General features: G+C 39.1%; 1 protein-coding gene across 1 annotated transcript in view; it reads left to right on the top strand.

Moving 5' to 3' along the window:
- The window catches only part of GARNL3 (GTPase activating Rap/RanGAP domain like 3), a 1,031,878-nt gene that overhangs the window by 887,807 nt on the left and 120,752 nt on the right, over positions 1–23,319 (top strand). Inside the window, exons 11-14 of the mRNA XM_078641846.1 lie at positions 7,390–7,493; positions 16,344–16,452; positions 20,686–20,731; positions 22,886–22,992. Of these exons, the coding sequence (XP_078497972.1) occupies positions 7,390–7,493; positions 16,344–16,452; positions 20,686–20,731; positions 22,886–22,992 (366 nt within the window). The remainder of the gene's footprint in view (positions 1–7,389; positions 7,494–16,343; positions 16,453–20,685; positions 20,732–22,885; positions 22,993–23,319) is intronic.

Here is a 23,319-nt window from a genome sequence, read left to right as displayed (position 1 = left end):
CATAATGTTCTCAGAATGTGTATTGCAGATTACTTTAAGAAGCATATGTGACTGGGAGAGCATCCCCTGATGCAAGGCATGATTTTGGGAGTGGGTGCCACAGGAACTGACTCTGCCCTCAAATACAGCAACAAAAATGAGTTTTCCAGAGGGTGTCTATCAAACCAATCAATGGACACGTAGTTGAGGCATGCACTGTTTTTCTCCCAACCCCCTGGAAGATGTGGCAGTTAACAAGAAGAGCCTTTATTGAAAAAGAAGAGATATGTGATGGCAGGATGAGTGGGTTTATGGCACTGTGGAACCAAAACAACTTCGAACATACCATTGTGAATAGGCCCCTAGGACTTCAATTATGGTACTTCATAAAAAGACGGCTAATACAGTTCTAGGTCTTAACACATGAGCTGTGTTAAAATAAAACACAATATGTGGGAAGAACTAAAACCCTAACATGTATTTAATGCAGAAATAACTAGTGGCACAGCAAATAATTAAGCAACAATTGTCATTTCAACTGACCAGAGCTCTCACTCAAAAGCCAGTTGGAGCATGTCATTCTAAATGCATGCAGTCTGGGATGGATCTTATACACTTGTCTAACAATACAACTCTATGGAGCATAAACATGACAGAAATTGTTGTTTCAACAAAAATGAGCAGGCAGCAGGATCTTCTCATGGAGAGAATGGGATAAGTCCTTGAAATAAATAATGAGATACATAAACACACTGCTGAATTCCCTATTTTTAAAAAATCGTGTTTCTATTTGCCAACATTGAATGTGAGGCTACTCTTTACAACCAGATGAAGGTAATTTACAGACACAATACCGCAAATAAAAAGGGTTCTAGGCCTTCAGGAATCATGGAATTTACCATGAATATTAAGGAAAATGAACACCTCAGGTTAATATATATATCAAATCCAAATTTAACAATGTAGTATATCAGTGCACATTGTAACATTCATGTGGAATAAAGCATTAATACTTAAGGTAACATGATGACAAGATTATTTTCTCAGCGCCAATGCTGTACAAAAAGTATAAATAATAATGGGATAAAAATAATACAAACATGATCACAATGGTTATGACTGGAATCCTGAACTTGCAATCTAAAAACGTGGTAAGCAATAGTTTTAATGAACCAGTATTAAACCTAAGCCTAATGTACATGCTAAACTCTGAACCTAGGCACAGCGATAACCTTGAGCCTAAATCTAAATCTAACCCTAACAAATAGCCCAAATTAACACCACATCTATGACAGGGTATAGCCTTGACCCTAAGCATAATGCAGTGCCTATTCCTGTGCCCTGACCGTAGTCATAATGCAAAAAACCCCTTTCCCTGACCCTAAGGCTTACATTAACCATAAGCCTTGATCCTTAGCCTAATGTTAATGGTAAGCTTAAGACTCACCCTAGTATTTAGCATAAGACTGGATCTTACCCTGTGATTAATCACAGCTGTGACACTTAGCCTAATGTTAATCCTAGAATTAATCAAATCCCTGAGCCATAACACTAAGACTACCAGTAGCCCAAAACCCGAAACCTACTCTTAATCCTAAATTTAATTAAAGAGTGCATCAAAATTGACTAATTAATTATTCTAACATAAATGCATTTAAACATTATAATAATTGTATTTGCATGTAATGCATTTTGTTTTACTAACAACTGCATGAAATCACCTGGAGGACAGAAATAAGAAAAATTATCCTGTTTATGCTGTCTCACTTTGCGACCCCTAATAACATTGTAAGAGGGCAAATCCGTGATCATAGTAGCACCTTAGTCTAATTGCTCTCATTGTTAAACATTTTCAGAATGGAGGTCTTCCCAGTTTCACTCTGCTGGCATGTGCTCTTGTCTTACTCAATGTGTATATGTATCCACTAGTGGATGTAGTTGGGTAGTTTTGCTTTGCCATTCATGTGTGTAAGAAAATGGACATTTTGCTTGGTCACCTTGGTTTTTGCTCGTTTGTATTCCTGTTTTTAGGCTCTGCACACTGCTGCACCACAGTCCAGTTTCCAGAGTATGTGCTCTGAGCTATAAAACATGCAGACATTGGTTAATCCTTGGCTGGCACATTTAGCACTCCTATAAGTCTGCGGTAAAAGGTGCAGAAATAAAACCAGTGGCATGAAAAATGAAATATCACCTGTAGACGTATTGTGTCATCTACTGACATGCCAAGGAAAACATCGCTTCACTTTTGAAGCTTAAACCTGTAGTCCAACCTGTCAAATAGTTCTTTTGACAGGGAAACAACTTCCCTTTGAAATATTGATGTCACCCCTATGTAGTCTTGGTAGCCCACAAGGTAGGGCACAATGTATTTAAATGCGGCACATGTAGAAATGTACTATTACCACGTCCATGCCATGACAAGGTCCCAAAAGCAATTTTTACTGTGAGAGGCTCTGGTCCTGACTGTCCTTTAAGGAAAATATGAGTGCCTATTAAGTATTAGTTCTTGTATCTCATGTTTAGGACAAGCTACAAAAATGGTTCCACCTCTATTTTTATTATTTATTAAAAATCCAATTCAATGGTTAAGTTAGGTTTGTAATAAATACCTAAATACTTAAGATTTTTATTTTTTAGAAAGTTACAATTTCCTTGCCTGAAGCTCCTGGAGACTAGTATGGATAAGCTCTCCAGCAGCTGCCCCACCAGTGCTTAATCTTAATGAGATGTGAAATATGCACCCGGGGCAGAAACAATGGCTTAGGCCTGCTAATAGAATAGGCTGTGGAGAGTATGATTCCTATCAGCACGGTAAGGGCAGCTAGGGAGTTCCCACATACTTCATTAACTTAAAAGAGATAGAAGTGATGTCAGTTCTGTCATGGTTTAGTGTAAGGACAGACCTGAGGAAGTTAACTAGTAGCGCACCAGCCCAGTAGCAAAGGGAGGTTGTCACAGCACCATTTTAGTGTAGGTTAGGAGGAGGGGGATGCTAATTCCCCAAAATACACCTCTCACTGGCACAGTTTCCAACAAGAGCAGAAGGACTGTGCCATCTTGGATTTTCCTTAGTGCACTTAAAGATAGTTTGTAGTAAGGCAAGCGAGATATGCTGTAAAAGTAGGTAGGGTTGCCCGTGGGACCACTTTCGCCATTGGTCACAGAGTGAACAGGAGTCACCCCCACCCATTGGCTACTGAATTGGACACAAACATCACCACCAGCTCCTCACAAAACCTGTGGATGAACAGAAGAAGGACTGCACCTGCTGCTTGAGACCTGTGAGGAGACCTGAAGGACTGGACCTGCTCCCACGTGTAAGCAGGACAATGACTAGATGACTGACTTATGTGTGGCTACAGGGTTATAAAATATGGGACAATGCCTTTTCCCTAGGGTGACCAGTGACTGTTGAAACTAGAAAAGAGCTGGACCTTGCTGTTGACCTCTCCTGAGTTATTCCAAATTGCCACGGGCTGTCCCTAAAGTCCTGAGGGCCTTAGTTGTGTCCATAAGACCTGAAACAACAACCCAAGTTGTGGCCAAAGGTGTGACTTGATGGGCAAGAATATCAGATTGACCCCACCCGAAGCTCTTTGCCGCATGACAATACAGTCCAGCTGATTCTCGAGGCAAGACTAGCCAACTCAAGTGTACATTTTCCTGATACAGTCTGCTGCATGGCCCAGCTGAAGGAATCTAAGCTCCTTAAAAGAGTCTTAGGGTCATATGTATGAAACTTAGTTTTTTTGATTTCTAAATTGCGAATTTGTAGTAATCGTTATTAGGGAATCGCAAAATGAAATGTATGCAACAGTCTATTCCTACAGATTCTCAATTGCAAATAGGAAGTCACTATTTTGGAAGTCACAAAATTACGATTTCCAAGTAAGAAAATACAATTTTAGGAAAAGTCGCATTTTGAATGCAGAATGATGATGTCAGACCAGGGTGTGGCCACAACCCTGAAGCCTAGGAAAGTGCAGAAAGAAAAGAGTGCTCTTGGCTCACTACTGGAAGTGTTTTTTGCAATTCCTAGAGAACACCATGTCCAAAAAATGTGGGGACAGGGATCCCAAAGACCGATCGGTGTGAGCATGCAATCTCATTTTAGGAGTCAAAAACGTTTACCAACTTGTGAGCTGGGATTGCTGCCTTAGAAAATGCATTTTTGTGGTCACAACCTCAGAATCTGAGTGTTGTGATTTAAAAAATGCTTTATACATCTATATAGTTTCTTCTGCTTTCAGGAAAAAGTTGACATTTAAGAGGTCAATTTACAAAATCGTTTATTAGTCTGAAGATTAGAATAATAGGAGTACTCTGTTATGTACTCTTATATGCCTTTGTGAGCTGGCCGAGAAATGTCCAACTTCCTATTAGTAAAAGTGCAGAAAGGCACATTAATTTCTAATTGTATTTGAATGCTCCCTGTATATTATAAAGGTTTTTGTGCAAATTCACAAAGGCATTTAAGAGTACATATAACATTTCTACAGTGTATTTGCATGTACTCCAACATGTATGTTCTCTAACATGCGTATGTCAATAGTGCCCTGCATCTATGTGCACTCTTGACTACATAATATTTAACTGAATTGTGTGCCACTTGTACTTTTATGCATGAAATGCATTTTTTATGTGGAATGAATTCCTAGCTCTGACTTATCAAAGCAGAATTAGCAGGATGGTATCATTTGCGATTTACCAACTATATGTAGGGCAACGCAAAATACAGCTTTTATAGACAGAAATAGAAAATAATATTGCTTCTGCCTATTTGACAGAAGACCTTCACACTGCAATATCTTAATTTCTAGAAGCTGAGAAATATTCCTTGAGGAACAAGGTTGGTGGCTAATGGAAGCAAGAAAACACTGACAACCCAATTTCTTAAATAGGGTTTTGGATTACATTACACTTAAAAAACTGAATGCCGTTCTTGTAGATCTTTCTTGTAGACCTTTCCTGTGAGTGTATTCTGTAAATTAAAACCTATTCTAGAGAACTGACATGTAGTAAATCTAAACTTTTAAAGCATCTATCAAGAAAACATTTATTTTAAAGAATTACTATTTTAATGAAAGATTATTCCCAAACTAAATTCATTTTAATCCTTGATGGGATGTGTAAAAGAACTCCGAAAATCGCTTACAACAACGGAAATAATACGATACGTATAAATAGAACATATATTTTTAAAAATTGAAAATAAATTTGGGACATAGTAACAGTAAAATCATGTTATGGTAGTCTGTTTTCTACGACGGGAAAGGAAGAAGCACCAAAGAGTGGATGGAGAAAATGAAGACAGATGAAAAAAGTGATGGAGGAAAGGAGGCAGAGAGTGGGTGGTAAAGAAAATAGAAATATTAGGAGAAAGGCAAAGAAAATAAAAAGTATAGGTAGTAACAGAAAATGAGAGAGAGAGGAAAGTGAAATGAGCGAAGTGAAGACAGAAGTTGGAGCAAGGGGCATTGAGGAAGTGGCCAAGGAGAAGGATTGTGTGAATGGGGGATGGTACAGGTGGCTCCTGTTAAATGGGATTATCACTTTTATAAAAAGAGTATGAAGGATGGGAATGGGAGGATAGAGAGGAAAAGGGGGTGGAGATTGTGGGTCTCCTATACCAGTATCAAAACAAAATCAAATGGCACTTGAGAGTGGGGAAGCAGAAAAACGCACAAAATGTGACAATAGTCAACGTAAGTGGGAACAGAAAACTCAGTTGGATCTCCATTGATCCAAAGTAAGACAATCATTGACAAAGCCACTAGACGTGGGCATTGCAAGCTGGAGCAATGGTTATTTTTCCATTTATCAGGAGTTGCCATGAAAAAAGGGTCTAAAAAAGCAAACAGGCTATCACCTATACTTGGCAAACATATAATAGCGGTGCTATTTTTAACTTTAAAAATAACCATTATGTATAATTTGTGTAGAACATTATGGAACCTTCTTACCAGAGAGGTGTACTTGGGGCAGTGTAGAAACCCATTTCGTGTTAATGCACCAGAAAATATGATTATTATTGCTGCAGAGAACATTTTATCGCAATATAGTTTAAACATACAAGTTTGACTGTACAAAATTAGAAAATGATAACAAATGGAAAGAAAACAAACATGGCAACGAATTGGCCTTTTTATGAGGATATACACATGTTAGTAGTAAAAATGCTGTCTGTCGTAAGGCAGGAGGCCAATGACTGAAGTGAGCTGACCCACGGTGCTGTGCTCCATGCTGAGGTGGGCAAAATCAAAATTTAAATGACAGCTGAGCAGACCAGTGAATGAAGAGAGCCGGCCCCAAGCTCCTCTATGTATGCATACATGTAGGTGTTTTATTTATGATTTTTTTTTAATTATGGGAGGCTGGCGAACCACCTCATTCTGTCTCTCAGCCTGACCTTGAAAGGAAGTTATACATGTCTACTATCATCAGGATCCACAATCAAGATATTCATTATTATTATTAGCAAAGTTTTATATAGCGTTGGCTAGACCCAGAGGTATCAGAGTGCTTTACATGAGGATCAGCGAGTTACAGGTTACATAAATTACAAAACCAAGTATAGACATAGGAGAAAAACATGAGATTACACAATAATATGAATTATTAGCGCGTACACACATCTTATGAGGAGTGAAAGGTAAAGTGGGAAAGGTAAAAGAGGGTTAAGGAATGCAGGTAGGAAACACAACGGGGGATGAGGAAAACAATGTCTGATGTCCGGCTGGGTAGGTGACGGTCGAGGGGTGATCCAGAGCCAAACTCCTATATAACTGCATACGACAGCTCCACCGGGCATCAGCCAAGGTTGCTTGGGTATCGCGGTAAGTACAGACAGTTATGGTTTCCGCCCAGGGGGCATCGTCAAAGTTCCATCGTGGGCAGCGGTCATGGAGTAACAGGGAAGCGCCGTCCACCTCATCCACCAGCTCCCCCCCAGTTCATGAGTGGTGAGAGGAGAGGTGGAAGGGACAGTTCCAAAGTCTGCAGATCATCCCCATTCCTAGCAGCCGTAGTTCATCCAGACTCTTCTGTGAATGCCATACATTATAAAATAGTAGAAACCAGTTTCTGAGACAAGGTTCTCCAGAGCAAAACACATATCCCTAGTACTTGAAATGCCAGCCCCGAACCCCATGATTACAAAAACTTCCTTGTGTGCATATCAAGAATATATGCATTTTTTTATCACTCACAAATAACTTTTTAAGAGCACCTTCAGGAATTGGAATGCTTTGCCTGTTACTCTGATTTTGCGATTGTTAACTATTGATCAGTTTTACCTGTTGTTTACAGTTTATTTGTATTATGAATGATTGTTAACTTTGCTGCTGTGTAACACTCTCATGCCTCTGGCTGCATCCAACCGCTAACCAATTTATTTTTTCTGGACAGATGACACAACAGGAATCCATTCCATATACACAGTATACCAAGGTCACGAGATCATGTTTCATGTTTCAACCATGTTACCATATTCTAAAGAAAACAAGCAACAGGTATGTTTAACAATATTTACCATGGAACACATCTAGTTTCCTGTAATATTTACAATTCTTACATTTTAAACATTGGTAAGAAAAATGCAGCATATTTACATAGACAGCTCACATCATATAGGCTTCTACCTGTTGTGGTTTAGTTCTGAACAACCTTTTAAGTCAAAAGACATTGTGATTCTGAAGTGCTGAAACCTAAGAGGGCCATATAGAGGTTGGCAGAAAGGGAGCACCATAATAGGTCAGTGGTGTTTCGGCCTCACCAGACTTGCAGTTCTCCTGCTCTATTTAGTCAGGGGAGCACTGGGTTAATGTTGGTTGAGGCACAGCTTTGCCTCTGGTGTAAAACCTGATAGCTTGTCTGCCACTGGGCTGACAGTTCAAGGTTTTGCTCTCTACACTCTTCTCAGGGCAGGGTAATGGCCCCTCTTTTTCCCTACCCGAAACCAAGATGCAAGACTTTGCAGACCCAGGTAGGGAAAACCAAGAATTGCTCCACAGCACAGGGAGAGCATCAGAGCAATTGTTTTTTGTTTTGGTATCAGAAAACAAACTCCTGCTTTGAGACCAAAGCCCTCTGCCAAGAGCATCCATCAAACACAGTCCCCACTTGACTAAGGACCAGTGTCTTCAGTGTAGCTGCCAACGCACAGCTCTACAGAAAGCACAGAGATCCTCAACTGCATAGCAGGGATCTCCTTATCTGCTGGGCAGTCCTCCTCCAGAGAGTGCCGTCTGCCGACCTCCCAGCAAGATGAACCGCCCACCAAACACTAAGTGAAGCCCTAATATATTTATGAGTGCTATCCAGAACAAAATTCTCTTACTATCCCAATTTTAATTGAAGCTTCCAAACTGAAGGTGGCCAATCATTTACTTGCATTTTGTATTAATAACTCTAATGAACAACACTTTAATCCACAATTGGAGATAAATTAAACTAACAGGGTTTTGGAAAATCGTGTTGTGGGCACCAGCGCTGAACTGGGAACCATAACCAGCCCTGGCAAAGTGCTCGGCCAGGGGTGAGGGGGTGTTGGAGGTGCCGCCGTGGGGTGGGGCCCAAAACCGGCCCCCACCAGTGGGGCGAGCCGGGGGATTGCCCGGTGCTTGCTATGGCCAGTCCGGCCCTGGTGGGCACTGACAATGAATCATTTGCAAATCTCTAGGAAACATCCCTTTCCTGATACCTACCTAAACCAAAATATATATGTGGCCCAATTAGAAAAAGTGTAAAACACCAAAAATGGACATTGCAGTCCCTAAAAGGCACTTGATCAAAAAGCACATATTTATCTGATTTGTTGGTGACGACATGGATTGAGCCCCTTCGAGTTGTCACAATTTGACTATTGAGCTTTCAGTTTTTTCATAATAACCTTTCAGGTGCAGGAGGCAGAAATGGGGGTTTGACCTTCATGCAAATGTGAAAACACACCTGCATTGGCAATTGCAGTCCACTTGTGAAACAGTCAACTACAAAATTGCAACTCCTAAATATAACAATTAACCAAGGCAAATGATAAAAGTGTTTAATCATGTTGAACATGTTTTAGACATGCCTCAGGAAAACAGTCATACAACATTGTGGTCTTATCCTCTAAAAACCACTTCAAAGTCATGCTTTGTTTCACACAGGCCTACGACAATATGTGTGTGGTAGGTATTATGGAGGTGTGGTACCAGAATAGCGTTGACTCTCGGTTGACATGAATATTGTGATCCAGCTATGGTTACCAAAAATATTGTTACACTGGAGTTAGAAGTGGAAAATCTACAGCCAACGAGATGATACAGTTTTTATAAGACAATCTATTATATTCTGAAGTACTTTGTGAATAGCAATGCAAATAAAATCCAGCAGATAGTTCCTCATTTTAGATTTATTTTTTGGCAGTCTAATGTCAACCTCCGACTAAAAACATTATTACACCTCCATATCAAATGTAAATCACTTTTAACCATGCTTAATTAATATATGGAATAATAAAGCAAATAAAAAAATTGAGATGCCTACATCGTTTGCATTACGTTCTAAGTTCAATGTAGACTGCGAAATGTGTGTTTTGTACGAGTTAGTGGCTTTCAGAGTCCTTTCGGAGTCCTTGGAGCTACCAGTTAAAAATATTAAAGATATGTTTTTTACCTTTTATGTGTTTTATGCACATGCTTAATGAAGGCTTCATAAATCAACTCGGTAAACGTATGATTGATAACAGATTTCATAATGCAGAGCCACTACAATCAAAGAGGATACGAACAGGACAGATTGGTTTTGTGATGAGCAGCCACAATGATCTAACATTTTTTAGTGAACAGATAGTTGTATATATATATGGAAATTCACAGCTCTTCGTGGTTCTTCTTCAGGTGCTATAAAATGCCTGGAGATGACAAGGTGTTAGCAGGTGAATAGCTTTTAAAAGTTGGTAGTCTCCTTCTGAGGGATCTATCCTGCCTATGATGCACCTGGGAGTAATGCTTTACTCTTGACAGGGGAAGACAGAGGTCTGGTGGGTTTGAAGGGCAAACAGTCTGTCACTGATGAATGAGTTAGTGCTATCCTGGACACTAGACTAGTCTTAGACGAAGAGGTGTGAAAAATTCAGTATTTATTTCTAGTGCAATTTCACCAAAGTCCATGAAAATATTGTAATATTATTTCATATATTTTTGTAATGTTATTTGCTTGACTATTTCAGGCAAGGACAACCTCGCATAAAATTGTCTTGCAAAAAACTAGTAGAACATATTTCACAGCAAGACATTATATGTGCAAACTAATCCTCTGCTGTTATCTTGAAACACTTTTTGTATGCATGCTGCACACTTACTTAAAAAAGTTAACTAAAAGTGTTCTATATGAAACTTTGAGAAATGTTGCTAAATTTGTGAATTTTGAAATTTCATAGATTTCACCAGCTTAATTAAACGTTTGCCTAGGTCTTTTCAAAAGCCCAATCATCAACCCACTCTAAGAGAGATAAAAAGGCAGAAGGGGTCTGGAGGTGGATTAAAAAGTCATGAGCTGGAATCCAGATTATGCTGTTTTAGCACCCAGACCTTCAATAGCTCCTGCTGCAGGTTTATGAGCAAAGGTTTGGACCCCAATACTTCTTATTTTACAAATTAAGCACTGGTATGACACACACAAAGCACATACACCATATATGATTAATGGTGTAGACTTTTTGCAGATCTGTAGAGGGCAAACCAGCTAAAATAGGGATGAATATCAAAATGAAACAACTGTGTTGTAAATGTGTCTGACACTCATCACAGAATGATCCCATACCTGGTGAATAAGAAAACCAGACAAGTATAGGAAGCTTAGAAAGATTTGATGCCAAATATTATGACGATATATAATCTAATGGCTTTTATGAGCAATTTAAAAGGGTCAAACAGAAAATGAAATCAGGAAATGATGTGTTATCTCTGGTCCAGCATCCCTTGTTAGCAAGGGGTGAAATTTGATTTGATATCCAATTTAGCAATATCAGAATTCCAAGTAAATAAGTATAATTCAATTAGCACTGCTCGAAGATCATAGCTGCAGCAATGTCTGATTATGAAAACAATATTCTTTCAAATCCATTGCACAGGAATAGTATGACCATGACTAAAGCAGAACATATTATCCCATTATTGTGTCAGTATTGTTAAGGAATTAACGTTGACCTTTTAAATATTTATTCAGTATAATATAAATGTCTCCCATGGAGGACATGCTGTTCTCATTAGATATCATTTATGAACAAACAAACAAACATGTCATAACAAACAATTACTAACCATGGCAATATCCAACCTTCAAAATAACACCTAACATTGAGAGCCTTGGTTCAATTCCCTATCGAGTCAATTATTTCTCAAACTACATTGTCTGCAAAATATTGATGTTTGGAATACTAATATCCTTCCAGACCTGATTTTCAAGCAATGAGCCGTAACTTCTGCCCTCCCCTCCTCTCCTTAATTCTGGCTATTCCTTTGCCAAGTCCACCATTTCTGCTAAAATGACAAATTAACAAACTCTCCGACAGTGCATTTCCCCAGCAAAATTATTAAATTAAATATTTGGATACTATAATTAGATGTGCTGGTGCCCACAGTGAGCTCAGAGGAGAGAAAGGCGAGTGAAGCAGTATAAAGCAGAAGGGTTGGGAGTATAGAAAGAAGGTCATAAAATGAAAAGAGTCACAGCTTTGCCTGAGATGACTTAAGGAACTTGGATTGGTGGGAAGAAGGATAATTTTATACAGAGATGAGGCGTCAGTTTAGCCCCAAACCAGTGCACAGCAGTGTAGCGCCAACATGGCTATTAAATTCAACTGATCATCCATCATTTTAGTCCATTTTTCCAAGTTGCTCAATTTTTACTCGTATCTATTCATTTTCTTAAACAATGTTCCACATACGGGGTTCGTTTGACATATTTCCCATGTTTCTCATGTAGAACTGTGCCCATCTGAGCCTCTTGTGAATACACGACAGATGCCAAGGTTCGTTCCAAGCAGTGTTTATTTATATCCCAATGCATTTCGGGCTGGATACGCCCTTCATCAGGGGACACTATGAATTAACAATAAAAATATGGAAATATTACATGCCTGTACATTATTTTTGTCCTCATTAAATAAAATGTAACATTTACTCAAATACTGTGTACACTGAATCCAATATTCATATTTTGTTATTACATTTATGCTCACAAACAACCAACTATATTCAATAAATATTAATTCCTAATTCATGTATTACACCCCCATGATGCTGTGTAACTTTCATTACGGGCTAATAAATCGACCTTGTTGCTAACCTCGCATTCTAACACCCTTACTGAAAACCTGCAGTTCACAAAACCCTTTTACGTAACCAGCAACAGAGCTCCTTCTCTCCCTTCGTGCCTCGACGTTCTAATCCAATTAACCTTCTCCACCTTTCACCCCTGGAAACCTGGTCTCCCCAGTCATGCAGTCAAAAACCTCTAGTTAAGTTCAAACGTTTGTTCGGTGTGCGTCTTGCACTTACCCCTGTATACTAAATATCTATGTGATCTGTGCAAAAACTTAATTGAAGAGACGTTTCTTGAATGTCCCATTTTTACATAAAACATCCCTTAAACCAACCCTCGCTCTCATACCTGCTCCAGTAAAAGTCACTCTGTTCTCTCGTCTCGCGTGAAAAATGTCTCACTGGTGGTTTTATTTTGAGCACTTTTATCTCGTGCTCATGTGACCTCCTGTTTTCTAATTGGTGCTACGTGACTACCCATCCCTCCTCATTCCAGCTGAGTAATACTATCTATGTGTAAAAAACTCAATAACCCACAATGCATTTATCAGTGCATTTCTAATATAGGAAGCAATGTAAAGAAGGATAATTTTGGCATGCTGGAAAGGTAAATCACACAGACATGGAGCAATGGGTGTCTATAAGGAGTTAGATCAGAGGCAGGAATGTATAGCAAACACAAAGAGATTTCAATGACAACATGTCAAAGTGACATTAAATGTTATAAAAAGTGGCCCGATTCCCAAAAGGCATTTTGGAGTACATGAAGCAGTACTTAAGTAGTAGTACTTCATGTACAACAAAATGCAAGTCACAAACCTACTGTTGAATATCTTCCCCTCTGCCTCTCCTAACTTTTCTGTACAGAGATATCTGTTCCGGTGGAGGAGGTCTCGGCTATGTAAGAATAGGATTTAGTAGTAAATGTGGACAAACAATGGGGAGTGGTAGGAAAGGGGAATAATTACTACAAAATGAGTGCAGTTAGGGGACATTTTAAGAGAGGTTTAAAGAGGGAGCGCTTATACAAAACACACATACACACAATTGCTATTCACAAAATACACCTTTTGTTCTATCACAGTCTTAATAGTAATAAAACTGGCTAATATGTACCACAGCCTTGAAATAAGTCAAGCACCACATATGGGCAACATACTGCAACTCATTCCCAGAGAAAACAATGGAACCAGGCTCTAATACCAAGATCCCATAGGCAATAATCTAAAAGAAAATTAATAATACATTGTATTACAGTTTTAATTTTATACTCCTACATTGTAAATCAGAAACTTTATGACATCATTTATATAGAGAGTGAAAAGTGTGGGCGCTAGTACGCACCCCTGTCTTACCCCTTTGTCGATATTTATTGATTCCGTCAATGCCCTGTCCTCCCACCACCTCACTTGGGCCAAGGTGTCAACATGCAACCTCTTTATGATATTCAGAAGGGGAATGTTAATGAATCACAGATGGGTTAAGTGTTCAACAATTAGCCATCTTGCGGTCACAAACCATGTTATTTTGCAAATGGCAGGTTTTGCAAAATTTCTTTGTACCTCCGTCCCATATTTTCTTAAAATACTCTATATTTTCCTTTATGGCGATATTGGTGGAAAGTTACTAATAGTAACTTTACACTCATAAATTCAATTGCAGGAGCCTCTACACCCTCCGAAGAAGAAATTGAAATGTATTACATCTACACCTAGGTGTTGCTTTCCAGTCAGAAATGTTGAATAGTTAAAGACTGGAGAGCTATATCTAAGGGTTTGTAGTAGAGCTACATTTTTGTGCATTGGCCCCAATGGTATTTAAGCTAAAAGATTTTTGCTTTCTATTTCAACTGTGTATCACATTTCAAAAATAACACAACAGAATACCTTAGTAAGATGCTTTTTTCTTGCTAGATCTGACATTATGAATAATTTATTATGAGGTTTGCTAATTTAAGGCTATTATGATAGAAGTTACCAGAAGGGCATAGGACCCCGAAAGAATGTGGGATTATTTTTCCATTTTTTGATAGGCAAGTTTATTATATGTGTAAATATACTCAATCAAATTTAAAAGATAGATACGGTTCACATTTTAATTGTTAGACGAAACCAGTACACACACTCCAGGAGTGCAAGAATTTCCAGTCTCATTATTCTCTTTCTGGACATATTTGGCGTTCTAATTTTACTCCCTTTTTTTAACTACCACCTATTTGTCTAACATTTAATCAACTGCCTCTACATTGCATTTTAGATCAGTCTCTCAGAATTCTATATGCCTACATTCTTTTTTTAAAACTGCCATTTATATTTCAAATTATGTTATATTATGGTTTGCCATTTTATGGATGGGCTGCCAATCCGTGCCATTGCATTCTCTGGATAGTTATATTGTTACATTAGGCTTTGATGATAGGGCTCAAGTCTTCCTTTTGGTATACTGGAGACATTGGATGCTCTTTTATGTGCTCCCTTTGTTGATATCTCAACATTTTAATTGCTGGATCACAACTTTTTGTTTAGTAAGTACTTGTTGTTTGGAGTATTTTGCTTATTTAAAAGACACAATGCAATTCGCCCTTGCATGTTCATTTGTTTTACTTTGCAGTCAGAATTGCAAAATAGTGTGTGCCTTTTTTTTGTTTACAACGCCAAAGATATGTACACACATTGGCTTTCTTACAAATGCACCTAAATACTGGACCTTTGTCAAAAGTATCTGTGTATGCTTTTTTAAGTTCACCACTTGCAGAGCACTCTCAACTTCTCACTCGTTTTCATGACACTTTTCTTTGAAGGTACAGCATAACTGCTATTGCAGCTTCAATGTCAAAAATGTTGCTTCATAAGGAATTTTCTTCAGAGACAGCTAGCAGCAACACCCCCCAAATATTACCCACCAAAAACAGATCTGTTGTCCAACACTTGTTTCACGCTGTATCTAAAAACTCGGGAAACTAGACTGGCAAATTGTAGTCCATAGTGATGAACTGAGGAGCAAATCATTACCTGTTTCTGATTTGTGAAAAGAATTTAAAACATTGACCTTTAATGATCTTCAGTCTGCCAAAGGTATGTACTTTTGCAGAAAAAACCATTAAAACTATATATAAGTGAAAACGTGGGTGCATTTAACAGTAAAAACTATATTACAGAACAACCTTGCTCCTCAAGTGAAGCTTTGGGAAGTACATAAATGTTACATCTTCACGCATGCAGATGTGGTCCGCTTCAAAAAATGTAATGAAGTTACATTTTCGCACACATCTAGCTGTAAATGCAATGTTGTTGAAAATCTGGATTTCGGAACGTTGAAGCTAGAAGTCTTATACAGCAGTTTAAAATTCTCACATAGTACACTAGTACAGTTTCTCAAGAAGGTAGTTATTTGTTAAAACTCCAAGCTCTTTCAGTCCCGACTTCTATATGGAGACTACACTGAGACGAAGTTACTGCTGATGGTGGCTTTGATCAAAACAAAAGATGTAATCGAGCTCTGACCGATGTGGCACATACGTTGGCTATTTTAGATGTATTGCTCCTTAGATACTTCATAGATGAGATAGGGTAGAGGTTATATATACAGAGATAGTATTGAACACAATAATAAACACAAATGACCACAAAGGAAACAGAGTAAGAGTCCTGCAAATGGTTAAAAAAAGAACCAGAACTAACTAACAATAAAATGGTCACATAAAAAGTGCAACTGTTCAATTCAAAGTTAAAGCAGTGAAACTCTGTTCCCCTCTCCTTAGGACTCCCTGTCTGCCTCCCTTCTTCTTTTTGTACAGCTCTAGTTTTGGTTCTTTAGCACCGGGACGCCTCTTTGCTGGGGCAGCTGTTGCGCTTTATCAAAATGTTAACATAACATAACATAACATTTGTTCCTTTTTCCATGTGAGGTGGTTTACACACATCATTTCAAAGGATTAGTGAACAGAGTAAGTTGTAGATGCATGGGTTGAAAAGGAAGAACTCGGCGTACTCTACATGCTTATTATCCTGTTTGTGACGAGACTCCTCTCAGTGACTGTGTTTATTTTTGCAGGTAGAAAGGAAGCGCCATATTGGAAATGACATTGTTACCATAGTATTTCAGGAAGGGGAGGACACGTCATCATCATTTAAACCATCCATGATTCGCTCTCACTTCACACGTATCCTTTTCTATGATTTGCCTGTGCATGAGAAACAACTTCGACGTAAATCAGGAAGTGAAGCCACTTTTATTTCAGGTGACCATTGATCAGAAATCCATCACATAACCAGGGATTTTAATGGAATGGCATTTGGTTGGGACCACTGGAAAGCTGCAGATTTACAGCAAAGCATTTTCTGAATAATTTTAGATTTACCACACTGGCAACATAATTCACCATCTGCTGCATAAAATGCAGAATGCAACTGTTCGACCTGTCATTCATACACCACTATTTTTGCTGTTCTTGTTTTTGTTGGCCTTAAGTCTTTACTGCTGAACAGTGCTAAAGTGTGTGTGCTCCCTCCTCTAAATATGGTGGCAAATTAGCTTACACTTGTTGGCCCATTTAATCTACCTGTAAGTCCCTAGTAAAGTGATACTAAATGCAACCAGGGCCTATGTAAATGTTACTCATGGACCTCCAGCATTGATTGCCCCACCCATTTAAGTAGCCTTTTAAACATGTCTCAGGCCTGCCATTGCAACCTGTGTGGGCAGTTTTAAACTGCCATTGCGACCTAGGCCTAAACCTTTCTTTTTAATACATATAAATCACCCAGAGGAATGCCCTTCACCACCCAAAGGGCAGGGTGCATTGTATTTAAAAGAAATTGAACATGTACGGTTAACTTCTTCCTGTCCTGGTAGTGAAAGACTCTAAAGTTTGTTTTTCAATACTGCAAGGTCTACCTCTCCTATAGGGTAACATTGGGTTTCCTATTACATTTGATAAGTGATAACTTTCAATTGGGAGCAGATGTGAACGTCATGTTTGGTGTCTGAAAAATTGATAATATACTTCCTCTTTAATTGTAAAGTCAGACTTTAATTTACAGTTTTTAAAATACCACTTTTAGAAAGTTGGCGTTTTATTACCCTAACTATTTGGTGCCAGAAGCCTGTTTCAGGGTCACACAATTGAGTGTAGTTGACAGTTGGACTTTCTTTATTCCTCCTAGACAGCCGAGCAATAGAGGGATTAGATGTGCCCGAATGGGCTTGATGGTGGGGTGGAGTTGGGCACAGTCACACTTGCAAATGAATAGGTTTACCCTGCCTGCACACAAAGGATTTGTCATCACTGCATTTTTCATGCAGCCAGCTATGAGCCAGGGCAAAGTAGGCAGGAAACATCAAGGACTTCAAAGGGAATTCTCTAGAATATTCTCTTACTTTGAAGCTGGCCCCAGGTATACATATATGGACCCACAGATCCAACTCTTCAGTACACTCCTGGACCTGTGGATACTGCAATGCTGTACTGTATTGATGCCAGACGGGCCGCCACTCTGCTGCGCTGCAAATCTGCTGCTCTGCTGCCTGCAGCTCTGCTTGTTGAGAAGGAAGACTGGGCCTGCACCCTTCATCCGAGGCTGAAGTGACTCCAAAGGTCAACTGACTTGACTTCCTGTTTTGACCTACAGGTGACATAACAAGCTCCATAGGCTCCACTGCAACTGCCCAGCTCACCCGCTGCCTGGAACTGTAACTAGACCTGCATGAGCTCTGCTGGCCACTGCTGGAGTGAGTTCCTGACCCCCAAGATGTGCCCCTCAGGTCCTGGACCCTTGGAGTGACATCAGTTGAGTTTCTCTCCAAAGAAAAGGGGAAATCCTGAAGTTGTGGGCTCTTTGTGAATGCAAACTAGCCCATATGCACCAAGATCGTGCAGCCCATACCGCCCACCAATGCAAAGTTCCGGCTCTCCTGACTCTTCACACTACATCGACTACCACCGACACCTAGCAGTGCGAGATCTGCACTTTGTGCTTCAGCAACAACAGGTCATGGAAACCGCTAACGCAATGCTTCTGCACCGACTGTCAGTGACGCCTGACAAGATTTTTGCTCTACAGTGACAACCGTCGGCAACGCTCTCCCTACTACTCATGGCCCCTTCCAACGTGAATGGAACGCTTCATGCTAGACTTTGAAGGTGACTCTTTCAGCAGGGCTCACCTGGTCCCTGTGTAGAGCCCACGCTTCATCGCTGTTACCTGAAATCTTTAAAATTGTATATCTCTGGTTCTACTGACCAGATTGATGTCATTTCATGTCAAATAATCTATCAAATTGTACTCTGTTTTTCTAAATAGGTGAGGGATTTTTCTTGTGTTGTGTTTTCACTGTATTACTGTGTGAAGTGCTGCAGCAATACTTCACATATTGCCTCTAATTAAAGCCTGGATGATTTTGTGCAAAGCTTCCAGAGGATTAAGCACAGGTTAATTATGGGTTTGCTTGTGTTTCACCCTGACAGAGAGTGTGGTTTCTGCTTGTGTAGGCTTCCACCCCCCTCAAACTGTAACCCAATTTCAAACATCAATAAAAATATTTTGTTTCTAACTCAAACAGATCAAACGTTGATAAATAAATTCCACCAATGGTGTAGTGCGGTGGCACACCACTATAAAAGGTTAACTGGTCATTTTCATTTGCTTTTTACTGTATTAAGGCAATAAACAGGATAGGTACCTATAAGGTGAAATCTTTATCCAGGAAGTATTACTGTCTGTTCAAATGTTGGTACTCATTTACCAAATAATTGAATCAGACCTGGCCCAGCTTTTAGGGTCTGATCTGAATGGAAGTTTTTCATTACAAAGTAGTTTGAATCTACATTTTCATCGTGATTTATACTCTCATTGTTAATATGTTTTACAGCATTTTTCTTTCAATAAATGCCTTAATGAGGCAGAAATACCTTCAGCAGTGACTTACTACTTGGATGACATTACTGCCTCACTAGGTGGACACCTTGGTGATCTTGCAATCATGTGGTACTTTTACAGTATTGCATTATACCAACTGGCAAATATCTAACATCTTAATTCTTGGAGCACAGCCTCACTCCTTTAGTGTGAGTCCCACATCTTGGTGTACCATCTTATTGATTGAATGCAAATCTCACATCTTGCTGCACAATCTCGTTTACTGGGTTTAAGCCTCACACCTTGAAGCACAGTTTTACTAACTGTGTGTGAAGTGCACTACTTGGAGCACAGTATCACTCATTGTAAGCCTCAAATTTCATAAATACTTGTTTTTATCTGTAATATCATGTTTACTGTACTTACAAAAAGACTAGGCAGAATACTCAGGCAGAGGCAAATTCACCATTTTAGTCAAATCTGCATATAAAATGTCAAAGTTGGATTTGTGTGGGTAAATCCTGTGTGTTATTCTGCATATTTTTCTGAATTTAGGGTAGTATTTGCAAGAGAGGCATGGCTAATGTCTTTAGCTATCTTAAATAACATTTGAGCTCTGACCCATTGGTTATCTGACTCTCAGTATACTGTGATGCTGCTTATGCTCTTCGCAGTTCCTATATGCCCATTCCATCTGTAGGACTTCTGGGAGATGGGATGTGCTTATTGTCATCAATGATCCTTTTGCCTATTGTAGGTATTGTACTTCTCATGAGTCACATAAAACAAAATCAATAACAGTTTACCTATTGCTACTGTATCACTGTTTTAAGAACCAGATGTACAACCATTTTTTGCAGTTGCAAACGGAAAATTGGCACGCCAAAAAGGGTCCTGGCACGTACAAAGCTATTTTGTGAGTCGGTGACTCGCAAAATAGCATTTGCGACTCATGCTATTAGGAAGGGGTGTCCCTTCCTAATTGCGAGTCACAATGGATTATATCATTGTTTTGTGACTGCATTTGCGGTCACAAAACACTCGCAGTTTACCACCTACTTCAAGTAGGTGGTAAGCCACTTGTACACAGGAAGGGTGAGTGTGCGTGAAAATATGCCTGCTTTTAAAAAATTTAACAGATATGTTTCATTTTCTTTTTAAAATGCATCTGTTTTCCTTTAGGGAAAATGGGTTGCATTTGAAAAAAAACTGCTTTATTAAAAAAGCAGTCACAGACATGGTGGTCGGCTGAACCCAGTAGGCCACCATCCCTGTGAGTGCTAGCCATTCCTAATAGGGTCGAAAATAGTGCCTGCCTCATGAAAATGAATGAGGCAGGCAATTTGCGACCCCAGTGGCTAAGACACTGTTGTAAATTGCATTTTGCGAGTCTCAAAATGTAAGGGTCGTACATCTGGCCCCTATATCAAAACCTGTGTGGGTCCCAGGTTTACTATGACTGAAATACAAGAACATTCAAGGTTTCAAAGGGTTGTGAATATTAAGTTAACACTCATTTTCTTTAACCAGCATGGCAGATATTTTTGCCTTAGTGCGATATAACAAGCAGAATGACAGTTACAGGTAAGTTGTAGTACAAAATACATATGGATACTTTGTTAAGCTAATACTGTAGGCAGCAGCCTAAAATCAGCAATGAGAAATAGTACTGTTAATTTACTGGTATCAGTAGGTCAAACCAGGTCGCTGACTATATGTCCCTGAGTGACATCACAGGGAGAGAGATATAATGATCTATGAAGGGACTTCACATGCTCTTTAAAACAAATAACAGAAAATGGCATTACGGACATGCTATAAAATCTAAATATATAGAGATCTTACCAGCAGACTCTTACTACATCAAGCTAGAATATTGTAATTTCTTATACTTAGAAACACCTGGCTACTTATCCCTTAAACACCAGTATGTTCAGCATGTGACAGCCAGATTAGTGCTCAGATTAAATTGACATGCACATGTTTCTGTTCATTTCTGAATATTGGACTGGCTAGCAATTCCTTAGCACTGCATCTTCCAGGCAATCTGCCAGTCCCATAAACAGCTTGCACTTCATGAAAGGCACCGACTTGTCCACAAATACTGTTTAGTCTTGCAACCATTGTGGTGGTTACTGCCTAGGACTAAGCTCCTCCCTTCAGAGAGAACTCTGACACACCACTCCACTTCCCAAATGTCTCAAACGTCATCTTTGTACCTTGAAAGCATTGCACTCTACAAATGTATTCATTAATACCACGCAATTACAAAGTCTTAATGATTTGTACATGGTACATTGCTTTTTATCTGAAATGCTCTTTTTTAAAGTTTTAACTGTTTTTTAATTGTTTTTAATCTGCTTCTTTTTATTCATGTTATTTGTTGTTTTTTATGCCATTGTCTTTGTATGATATTAAGTTATCGCAATAAAGAACTTTGACTGACTGTATTCATTATTTATACAGTGATTATGCATTCATCCAGTTACATGACAAGAGCAATATTCTAGGGTTTCCATTATCATCATCATATATCAAGTATTGTCATCATGTGATATTCCTTCGTGTGATATGCCAAATAGTAACTTGTAGGCCCAGGGAAACCATCATAAACCAGGCTGTTACTATACTGACATCAAATGAGAGAGGTCATAAGTAAAGGTCATCATCATAGACTCTGTACTGTCATAATGTGCCAGGTAATGCTATTTTTGCTCCTATAATGCTATTTCGGCACCTCCAGGAGGTGCCAAAATTGGACTAGAAATTATCCTCATATGCAATGTTTTTGGGGCCATATGCAGGGCTCGTTAAGTCTCTGTTCATGTTTCGCTCTAGCGCAGCATCTAAAATAGTTCCTGTTCTATGGTCCTTTAAGGGGGCTCATGATGCCAAGGCCTGCACTGTGTCCAACAGAGATGAGCTCCAAATAAAAGGAGAGTTAACCTTTGCTGCCAAAAGGGACAGGGTGGTTTATACCTACAACAAATGAAGCTCCCTATTGTGCATCCTCTCTCCGCGGGACCCCAATTTTCCTTTCCAAGACGAAATGGAAATGCATTAAATGATAATTTATACAGTGAAAAGCCTTATCACATGCAAATAAAAACAATCTCTGTCTCATATTATATACTTTAAAAAAATATTACTCACATTTATTTTGATAAAATACAGTCATTTATTTAGTATATACATGAAAACACACACATGGATGTTTGAGCAGGAAGAAGAAAAGCATCAAACCAGGACAAGAATCATACTGATGAGCCATAGGGCTTCTTTCTCAAATCACTCTCTCTCTCTGATGTCTCTGAGTGGGGTGGGAGTTCATGACTGTTGTGTGTAGGGGAATGCCCTCATGGACCCTGTCTCTGCGTTTTTCTTCTGTGTAAGGCTGTCTCTATTGTCCAGTGCCAGACCCCTTCCCAAAGTGACATAACTTCATACCTGGTAGGATCCTGAGGCTCTTCAGAAACAACAGAGACTGTCAGGGTTATACAATAAGGTGGAGACCACAGAGAAAAGACAATACTCTTGAAGATCCCCTTGGATCTGTTCTTTCTCCACTTCAATGACTCCCTCTGTAGCCTACTAATGACAGAGGAAGCACAAAGAAGGTAAAGAGCAGTCAGATGTGGCACTTAAAACCTGCTTCAGATTGGTGCCTTGTCTGCATATTTCAACAACAAAGGTGAAATGAGTGACAGTGAAATTCTAATTTGTGATTTCTATTGTCAGACTGAAAATATTTTCAGAAGAAAGTGTTCCACTCTTTGGCCCACCTCTTCCGTCGCCTCCTGTGTTCACGGACCACCAGGAATTCAGAGACTTTGTTCTAGTAAAGTGTAAGTATAAGTATATAGATAAAAACTATATCTGCATTCAATGTTTCTGTTACATATACTCGCAAGTAAGATTTTTTGAATTTTAATGAGTATTGTGGGGAAGAGGTTGGGGGCAGAATTACTGTATTCCAATTTTGAAATTGTGAAAGTAAATGAAGATTTATAGGTCTCTCTTACTGGTAATTCAGTAGGCAGGGACGTGGGCCAAGAGAGATCTATTTGTTCCTTTTGTGTCAATTTATCTAGGGACTCTGTACATAAAATAGTGGCAGTGTAAATCAAGAAAACAAGAGTGTGGGCTACATTGTTGTGATAGGAAAGAGAATA

This window comes from Lissotriton helveticus, chromosome 5_1 (genome assembly GCF_964261635.1).
Source record: "Lissotriton helveticus chromosome 5_1, aLisHel1.1, whole genome shotgun sequence".
Lineage (NCBI taxonomy): Eukaryota > Metazoa > Chordata > Amphibia > Caudata > Salamandridae > Lissotriton > Lissotriton helveticus.
The sequence above is the reverse complement of the archived record's forward strand: the minus strand, read 5'-3'. Positions and strand labels throughout refer to the sequence as shown.